The sequence below is a fragment of the Octodon degus genome, unplaced genomic scaffold (genome assembly GCF_000260255.1).
Source record: "Octodon degus isolate 3935 unplaced genomic scaffold, OctDeg1.0 scaffold00034, whole genome shotgun sequence".
Lineage (NCBI taxonomy): Eukaryota > Metazoa > Chordata > Mammalia > Rodentia > Octodontidae > Octodon > Octodon degus.
In genome coordinates this window covers 12126876-12137066 of record NW_004524610.1, presented here as the reverse complement: position 1 = coordinate 12137066, position 10191 = coordinate 12126876, and the positions used below count along the sequence as shown (strand labels likewise).

General features: G+C 42.2%; 1 protein-coding gene across 1 annotated transcript in view; it reads right to left on the bottom strand.

Annotated features, from left to right (window-relative positions):
• The window catches only part of Lama2 (laminin subunit alpha 2), a 639722-nt gene that overhangs the window by 122790 nt on the left and 506741 nt on the right, over positions 1-10191 (bottom strand). Inside the window, exon 35 of the mRNA XM_023714262.1 lies at positions 2110-2221. Within this exon, the coding sequence (XP_023570030.1) occupies positions 2110-2221 (112 nt within the window). The remainder of the gene's footprint in view (positions 1-2109; positions 2222-10191) is intronic.

Here is a 10191-nt window from a genome sequence, read left to right as displayed (position 1 = left end):
AGAGACAGAGACAGAGACAGAGAGACAAAGACAGAGGCAGAAACAGAGACAGAAAGACAAAGACAGAGGCAGAAACAGAGACAGAGAGACAGAGACAGAGAGAGACAGAGACAGAGACAAATGTGTCAAAAGCCTTTGGGGATGTCTCTCCTCCCCTCCTCTTCCTTCATCCTCTCCATTGTTTTCTCTTTTCTTCTCCTTTCTTTTTCTCCCTTTTTCTCTCCTGTAGCCTAATCTGCCAAGTCTTGTAATCTACCAATGTGATAATCTAGGGTAGCTCCATTATATTTACATTTAAATTTCAATGTGAACAACTGCTAACATTCTGCCCAATAGCACTGCCAGCGAAGTGCCTGGTGTCTCTCTTTCTCTCCTCTGGATCCTCCTACACTCAGAGCCAGTCCATCCAAGGGACTCCTCTTAAGATGATGAGACATTAGTGAAACATCAGTGGCCAAGATTCCCAAAGATTCCCTAGTGCAGAAAGCAATGGAGTTTATATCTGAGGAATAGTCTCAGGTAAGCCATGTCAAGATCTGAAAGAGCTATCACTGTGGCCCCTCGCATAGGTTAAGAAAGACGCCCCAGTTAGACAGATGCAATCAGGTCACCCGAGCTGCGCACACCTAAGGAAATAGAGCTTGGGTGACAAGGTAGTCCTTTATTCTGGTGTATGAAGCAGAGAATACAGCTCCTCACTGAAGCGTTGGGTAAATACTATCTCCACTCTGCCTTTCTGAGGTGCTCAATCTGCACAGTGGTAGCCAGGCACCCAACCAGCTAAGCTACCATCAACAAAAGAGTCACTGTGAATCTGGGTCTCTATGTGTTGGGGGTGGACGTCTTACCACAGAGAAGAAACTAAGCAGTGATGATGCAGGAGGCTATTCAGACACCTATTAGCAGTTTATTCTCACATACCAATATTTAACTGAAATCATCTTAAGAGGAGTCCCTTGGATGAATTGGCTTTGAGTGTAGGAGGATCCAGGTGGAAGGGATGGACGTTCTCGGAGTACAGACTGGGGCTTCTAGGATCCTCAGGGAGGGCGGCTGTTCTGTGCTGTGGTGAGGTGTTTTAGGGGCAAGGGAAGCTTTTCCAGCAGCATAAATAGAAAATAACAGCAGCAAAAGCTTGACCATTTCATCTAGCAGAGGAGATCCCACACCAAGTTAACCAAGAGTTTTCTAGAAACAGCTTCTCTTTCAGATTTTGACGTGGCTTACCTGAGACTATCCCTCCAATATTAACTCTGTTGCTTTCTACACTGGGGAATCTTTGGGAATCTTGGCCACTGATGTTTCAAAATTACCAGTCAGGATCTTCCTTGAAGGTTAGTTCAGGTCTTTATTTGTCTGGCTATGTTAAAAAGTAAAATATCTAAACTACATAACGTTGTAGAATAATTACTTATCTTTAAATAAGAAAAAAGGCACTTTTTGATCTCTTAACATGCATGCGTTTATTACGTGTCAGTAGATACCTCAGAGCTCCTTCTTTCTGTGCGATGGGGCAGCATCTGTTTTCAGTATATTTCTATCTGGGCTCTTGCCCAAAAATGGATTCCACTTTAATCCTCGACCATACTAGTAGATGCCAAGAACGAACTCCTCAGGAATTGTGGGCTGAGGACAGGGAACTTCTGATGAAGTAGCACTTGCAAATCCCAAGCACCAGCTGTTCATTAAAATGCCAGGTATCCAAAAGGCTACCTTGAAAAATTAAAGTGCTGCTTTCTTGTCCTAAGTGGAGTCATAAAATTAACTGTTTAGAAAATTAGAACTATTTAAATAGTTTTGAACCACAAAAGTGGCACAGCGCAGGGTTCCCCTGAGTCATCTAAGCACAAGAGCCACCCTCCCACGTCTCACTGCCCTTCTGCATTCCTAGTCACTGACCCATCGGCTGTCGCCATCCTAGGAACACCGCAGGTCACAGGTGCCTAGCAGATGAAGCCCTTGACATTTATGAACTAAAATACATGTTCAGTACTCAACGCTTACACTGAGGAGTGTCACTTCTTAGGAGAGAAGTTCCAGCTCTGTGAAATGTCTTTCTTTATTTTTCTGTTGGGAAAAATAATGATGAAAATGTGATTTTTCTAATACCTTCTGCATCCTGGACAAGCTCCTTAATGAATTCTCCTAAGGACTTCGCTCTCGTGCTCGTCCTTTCGGCGTCCTGTCCAGTTTGCTCGCCATCTGCTGTCACTTTGGTGGCCTAATGATCCAAATTTGGGAAAAGCATAATTAATAGAGATGATGAAGCTACGGCTCTACAAGCTCCCTCTGGCTAAATTTTCTTTCAGATTTCCCTTTGAGCCAAAAGCAATCAATGAATTATTGATCAGATGTACTGGATATGACACCCCATGCTCAAGTATACAATTAAACTTTATTACTTCTTCCATTAAATGTAAATCAGAGAGCTGTATTTGGTCCTCTTAAACTCCTTGTTCTTTGCAATAGCACAGAAGAAGTGATAAAGCACAATTATTTTTGAAATCTCTTTAAGGTACTATTGCCAGAAGTCTTTAATGAAATCTTCTGCCTCCACATGTTGCAGTCTTGCCCATATTTTTTCTTCTCCTGCAAACATGTGGAGTGCAGCAATACTCTCTAGTGGGAGGGACAGGCAGTCTGCCTCAATGAGCCTGGTCCTATAGGTTCAGTATTGATCAATACATTAATTAAAGAAACAAAGAAGAGGAAGGGCATGTATACTCAGTAGTAAATGCTTGTTTTATAACATGTCAAAGATGCCAATAAAACATTAAAGGAAAACAAATGCTAACATTCCCATCTAATATCACCAGAAATATGCCCATTAGTCACTGAGCATGTACCTGTGTCAACAAAATAAAACAGAATATCCAAACAGCTTCACTTTCCAAGGAAAATCCTCATAGCCATGTCTGTTCCTGTTGAAAGTACAATGCATTTGTGTGTTCATAGCTAAGAGACAGGATAGTTAAGCACAAATGGTGTGTGTAATGTTATGCTTTTTAAAAGATTCTGCAAGATTTAGAGGATGTAAACATAGGTGTGCTTACATATGTCAACCATAGGACTTCTCTTTTATCCAAAGATTGGGGATAATGAAACTGCCTCAATACAATTCTCTAGGAGGTCCAAGTTGGCAGTATATTAATACACTACACTCTTGCAGCAGAATATTTTCTTTCTTGATGTGACCAGGGAATTAATTTTTGTATATCTGCATAAGTGGATTTTAAATAGAGCTGATTGGCTAGCACAGAATGTGGTAAGAGTTGCTAAAGGAACAGCTCTCTCTATGTGTTGTGATTTCCCAGGGGGCATCAAATGGTTTAATTCATTAAAGTTTTCCAGATTTTTAAATAAGGGGCACAATAAAGTTCAACTATTGTCAGCCTTCCAGTGCTAACATGACAAAGAAAATGTTCTACGGAGAAGGAGCCTTTGAAAAAGAGTCTTAAAATTTCTCTTTATGGGCTGTGGAGATAGCCTGGTGGTCTAAGCAGCTGCATATGCAAGTGTAGGGACCTGGGTTTGATTCCCGGCACCACATGCCATGGAGGCCCCACCCCAGACACACAGTGCCAGTCCGAGCTGCATAGTGAGACCCTGTACCAAATGCATAAACAACAACAACAATTCCTCTTTACAGTTTATTGTACATACACAGTGATTTAGAGAATATTAACCAATATTAACCAATATTTTCTAATATTAGAGAATATAATCAATCAATGTTTTAGATGCACATCTAAAATATTACTGATAGGATTATTTTAATTTTTAAACTTTTAAAAATTCATTTTGGAAGTAAAGTGTGCATGCTTTTCTCTTTGTATACATATATTCATGACCCAGATTGATCAAATAGCTTTATAGGCACACACACACACACACACACACACACACACACACTTAAAATATAGTTTGTTTTTTAAGCTTTACTTTTTAATAACTGACTTTAACTGCCTTAAGATGTTGTCACTGTGAAATGACTTCAGTATGTCTTTAGCCAAATCTTTAGTGTACTCTCTGATATGATTCTTATTTTCACCTACTATGGGATATTGTCTGCCATAAGGAAGTTGGTGTATAATATGGTCATCCTCCCATATCTTAGAAATTAATAGGTCACCAGCACCAGTAATCTTACTATACAGAAAACAAATATCATAATTTGAACATAAATGTTATGTCTTGCTTTATTAATACCTTTTCTATATTCTGAAGTGATCATTATTTATGTAAACAATGACAATATCAAGCTTTTCAACTTTTACTAATAGCACAAAACATCTTTTTTTTTTCTAAAAATAGCTATATAGCATAGATCATCTAACATATTGTCTCTTCCATTACACATTATCAGGATCATATTCATGATCCTGTCTGCTCCTCTAGTATTTATGTGGTGATGGGAAAAGGTTAACATTAACAAACATTTTACTCCTAGAACCAATTATGTGAATACTCCATTATTAAGATGTCAGGAATCCTGCAACATACAGTATGAAAAAGAAAAGGTGCATTCATCAACTCCTCTGGGCCTTTTTTTTTTTCTTTGATGGTACATTAAACATGCCAAGCTCGCCCCTTCTTAGGGCTTTTCTTTTGTACCTTGCGATCATTTTCTGGAACAACTTTCCCCTTCACACTTCCAGGTATGTGACTTTTATCCCCCTTCAGCTTTCAACTGAGGTCTCTCCTTAGTACGACTTCACCTGAGTTTCCTTCCGTGTCTCCACATCCACTGCGCCAGCACATTTCCATCAGCACTTGAAAAATCACTGAAGTCAATGACTTATTCCTTAAAACTAAGTAAGTGATCACCTAATTTCTCAATTTATACGTGCCACCATCAGGAATAAAAAACGAAAACTACAGACTCCTGGGACTACCTCCCCAGCCAAAGGCGAACTTTCAGAGGGCAAGCGGTTGTTCTGCTTCGTGGTCATCATATATGCTTCTCCTTGCATGATGCCTAACTGACAGCAAATCGTCTTTACATGTGGTCAACCAGATGACCAGACAATAGGTTTCCTAATAAATACTGTCTGCCTCAATGCTCTTCTTGGCTATTGTTTTTTCTTAGAAAAAAGATTCTGCTTATATTATTCATTCTTAACTTCACTTGTCCAAAATAAAGTCAGCTTTTGAGATTCAGGCAACTCCACCTTCTCTGGGAAGCCATCCCTGCCTGCCCTAGCACACGCTCTGCTCTCTTAGATTCACGTTATCATTAACAGGACTGCGATGGGCTGTGTCTGTTTTGCTGTAATTACCTCATCTCTATCCTTGGAGCCTGTGACTACATCTTATCTCTTTTTATTCCTCAGAGTGCCCTGCACAGTGCTTGGCAAATTGGAGGGGATCAGAGATATTGGGTAATTGGCTGATATAATGACAATTAAACCAACTCTTCCTTTGAAGTTCCAAACCTTGCTGGAGGATTCCCAGCACCGTTCAAATAGACCATATGCCTGGTGCTGTGCTCGCCAACAAATGTGGATTGTTGAGTGGTTTTCTGAGCTTTCCTCAGACCTTCACAGGAAACTACTGTTCAAGAGCTTCAGCTGAGTGCTTGGGAGGACAGCTGGGCACAAGATCTCCAGGCCCAGCAGGGCTGCATTCTAGTGACTGGCCTAACAGTAATTCAAAACAGGTCTGGGATTGCACACCAAGTTCCAAGACTTTGAAGACAGGAGACAGGGAAGGTGGCCAGACTCCTTCAGAGCCAGCACTGGGCTTATGAAGGAGCATCCACTTCCTGTGCTCGGACAAAAATTTCCTCTCTTGGCTCCACTCTTGGCTCCACTCCAGGAAGAGCTGTGAGTTTCCTGGCACCAATAGCACTGGCTTATGTGGCTCAGAACTCCAGAAATGGGTGACAGACCTGACTGCATCTGGTTGGCTCCTCATCCAAGAAGGGTTTGCAACACTACCTTGGATCTCATTTGCCCTTTTTGCCTTCAGAGATTGATGGAGGGTGTGAAAGGGAAGGGATGGGAAAGTTAAGTGACTTACATGATTTCTTATATAAGGAAGGGGGAATGAACACGAGTTCACTGCCTTATAGTTTTGGCTTGTTTATACCAAATACTACTTCATTTGCACCAAACACGATTGAAAACTAGGATAGTACATAAAATGAAGAGGACATTTTTCCATGGAGTGCATTGAGTGTAATATAAACTTTGGCTTTTAGGAAACTAAGACTTTTCAGAGCCCATAACAGAACCTTATTTAGGTATGTTTTTGGAAATTGGGTCTTTTTCTACAGTAGTCAGGCAGCACAGTCACTTGTGTCACAACCACCCACACCAGACTCCATACACTGGGAATCGGGAGACGCACTCCGTTGCGGAGGGCTGTCGGGATGGTGCAAGGCTGCCCCCAGTGCGCCACCACTGACCCACGGGGAGCGGAGGACAGAAGCAGTTTTATGGTGGTGTCCTCACAAAAGTGAAATTTGTGAAAACCAAGCCGCCCTAGGACGGGGATGGCTACCAGTAGAGGTGAACGCTGAACACAGCTAGAGAGGAGGTCACTGTGGTCCAGCTGGGCTTTTCCCGTTTTAGGAAATGAGTTTCCCCGTCTTCATCACCCATCCTCTCGCCCTCACCTGTCCTTTGAATGGCTGACAAGTACATTCTCATTAACTCAAACCTTGGTCCAGTCTTTCCTTCATTCTCTTTGATTTTCTTGTTTTTATATCTATCTTTCCAACATTGCTTTGTGGATGATGCCTTGTGTCGTAGCTTATGTTCCTTTCTACCACCTCTGATTATCTATTCTCATTAATGTGCAATTTGCTCCATTATATTTTTTTTCTTTTTCTCTGAGTTTTTGATTTTTAAGATATTTACATGAGGGCAGCATGCGTGGCCTTTGGGTCTACATTAATTTCTTTTGGAGAAATGTGTCTATTCCTCTCTGGCTTTAGTTCAGGCAGCTCTCGCTGAGCCTTTTGAGATCCGCATGTAATTTTCTTGGTGGGATGTTACCAGTGTCTTTTATTTTCTGCCTTCTTTATGTTAAAACTAGAGTCTAATGGAGCAGATCTAACTGCCGAATGGAAACGTTGCTTGAATGTGTCCGCCTTCCCGTTTGCAGGCTCATACGGTTTCCTGCCAAAATTAAATGTCAGACCTAATCATGCAGAAGATGTCCTCAGGGTCATCCTCAGACCCCATCAGTCCTGGACGCCTAAGTGGTGGGGAAGCACCTCTCAGGCAAGCTGTGCAGCAACGCACGGGGCAAAAGACCAGAAGCAGCACCCGACCTGGGGAAGGACAGCCGCAGTGCCGCGCCCAGCAGGACGGAGGAGCTTCAGGTGCTAGCTCGAAGGTTCCAACACAAGTTGTCGCTGTCATTCTTGCTCCCTCCTTCCTTCCCTGCCTCTCTTTTAAAACACAAGAGCAAGAAATAAAGGACCCTGTTGGTGACTAAAACTGTTTTTAAAACACTGTAATCATATAATATTGTTGGCACTAAAATCATTTAAATGGAATCTTTTTTTTTTTTTTTTTTTCAGAACTCGGGATTAAACTCAGGCCCTTGCACTTGCCAGGGAAGTGCTTAATTCCACTGAGCCATCTCCCTGGCCCCCGTAAGTGGAATCATTTTGATAATGCTGTGGCTTCATCAAATTTGATTTTCAGAAGGCAGTGAAAAGAGAAGATACAGAAAGCAAAATTTCCATGTTTTATATAGTTCAATCTATTAGACAGCATCCCCTTATTGTAGGATATAAATGTTTAACAGTTATACGTGAAAGAAAGCAGCACGTTCCTGATTTAGTGCATTGTAGCTACACTGAAAATGAAAGCACCCTTAGGACTTGACTCTCTTGTGGTGATCAGTTGGGGTGATTTCAAGTTGTGATTAAGTGATTAGCAATTAATTCATTAAACAAAATTGTCTAATCACACCCTCCCTACATGATATTAGATCATGATTAGAACAAATAAATATAAAACAAGGAAAACAAAGCTATCTCTCCTGTCATGTTAGAACTTATATATGGAGAAGTAGAAAGTTTTATGTGAAATAATCAAGCAAACCAATTTATGATTTTTTTTTTTTTTTTTTTTTTACCAGAGATTGAACTTAGGACCTTGTACTTGCCAGGCAGGTGCTTGGGCTACTGAGCTATCTCCCAGGATCACAAATTTGTAATTCTAAACACCAGAAAAATCATTGGGTAGAACAATTCTAGGAGGAATCTTTGTGTTTTTGAAATATCCAGAGAGCTTTCCTTAGCTGAAATTTGCAAGTAGAACTGGAATTAACAAGAGTTAACAACGTGTAGAAGAAGTGGATTTTCTTTAAGTCAATGAAGAAGCAAAATAACTGCGGCACATCCTGGGTCACCTGGCGTGAAGAAGCATGTGGTGGCTGGAGGTAGGTGCAGGGCACAGGCTTGGAGTATCTGCAGCCCTGGAACAGCAAACGGTCACTGCAGCCATATTTCAGAGAATAGCCTGAGGGAACAGGGCCTCAGCCAAGACTCCCCAGAGCTAACGTGGTCATCCTAGGCTACAGGTTGGGAGGCTGGAAGGGACATCCAAGCCATGCATAGGAGGGGGCTTTGGTAGCACTCTGGTGTGGGGGATGTGCAAAGGGTCAGCTTGTGGCACCCAGCTGAACTGAGTCATGGGTGGTGCTGGGCATGGAGGGCTGCCCAGGGTTTGTTGACAGCAGCATAAGAGGAGATCTGGAAGGAAAGATGGGGTGCTCCTTGCTCCTCCTGGAGAAGCCTGTCAAGTTGGATTTCCTGATATGAACTCAGCTGTGTTCATTCTCAGGGGAGCTCGGGTCCTTGCCATCACTGAGGATGGCTGTGGTCTTTTGAAGGGGAAGTTCTGGTTCTTGAGTGTCGCTTATTGGCTCCAGTATAGTTCCTTCAGTCTGCTGGCACAGATCCTTCATCCCTCTGGGGCAGCTTTTCTAGCTTCTACCAATGACCTTTGGGCCTTCCCAGTGCAGGTCCTTGAAAAAGGCCTGCATGAGATATTGTCATGGGCTCTAGGTCTCCAGCTGGACTCAAGCAGAGCATCATGGGGGAATCCAGCCCTCAGCTGGAGTCTTGGGGTCTAAAGTGTGTGGAAACATTTGTTTCACTCTTTTGCTTTTGACTTCTTGGGTGACTATTACAAAATAATCCTATAAATTATGCATCCCATCTTAAATCTATTCTCTTGTGATTCCTGACTCTAACTGTTGGACAGGTGGGAGGGCAACAAGAAAGAAAGCGGAATCCAGGCATGCATTTGGGCTTCTGACTTAAATTGCTAGGGGTCCAGCAGCCTGCTGAATGAGGGGCGGAGAGAGACACAGTCGGAGAGTGCAGATGACGCCTGGGGGCCAGCAGCATGCTATCCTGTGCCCCTGAGAGCTTAGAGCTGCCCGGTGCTTACGGCTCCTTTCCTGTGCCCGGCGCTCTGACAGAGACAGAGACCTCTGTGTGTGTGTCTCTCTCTCCAGGCATGGGCATGCTCTCTCCATCCTGGCTTTAGCTACCAGCCACTTTCTTATGTTCTTTGATTTTTGTTGAAACACATGGCAAATGGCATCCTGCAGTGCTGATGAAGGATCCACGTTCAATCCTTTAAGGGCCTTTATATTTTTCACTCATTTTTAAAAATGAAGAAATCTATTTCCTTACTGTCCCTAGATAAAGCAAGAATGTTTCTCAGAAGAACTGTTTGACATATTTTTAGCTCATGCATAAATATTAAGAAGATAGTATGTAATCAAATATCTTTCAATGTACTTTGATTGGAATTTAAGTTTCTTAAATATAAGAATTATATTTAACATATTGAATATGGTCCTAATACCTCTATTATACCTGCTATTTTTCGCTTTTGTCTTTTTCAGTTCTCTCTTTGTCTCTCTGTCTCTGTCTCTGTCTCTTTCTTTCTCTGTCTCTCTCTCACTGTCTCTCTCTGTATCTGTTTCTCTGTGTCTGTCTCTATCTCTGTCTGTCTCTCTCTGTTTCTATCTCTCTCTCTGTCTCGGTCTCTATCTCTGTCTCTCTCTCAGTCTCTTTCTGTTTTTCTCTGTCTCTCTGTCTCGCTGTTTCTCTCTGTGTCTCTCTCTGTCAGTCTCTGTCTCTCTCTGTCTCTCTGTCTGTCTGTCTGTCCGTGTCTCTCTCTCTCTCTCTCTCTCTCTCTCTCTCTCTCTCTCTCT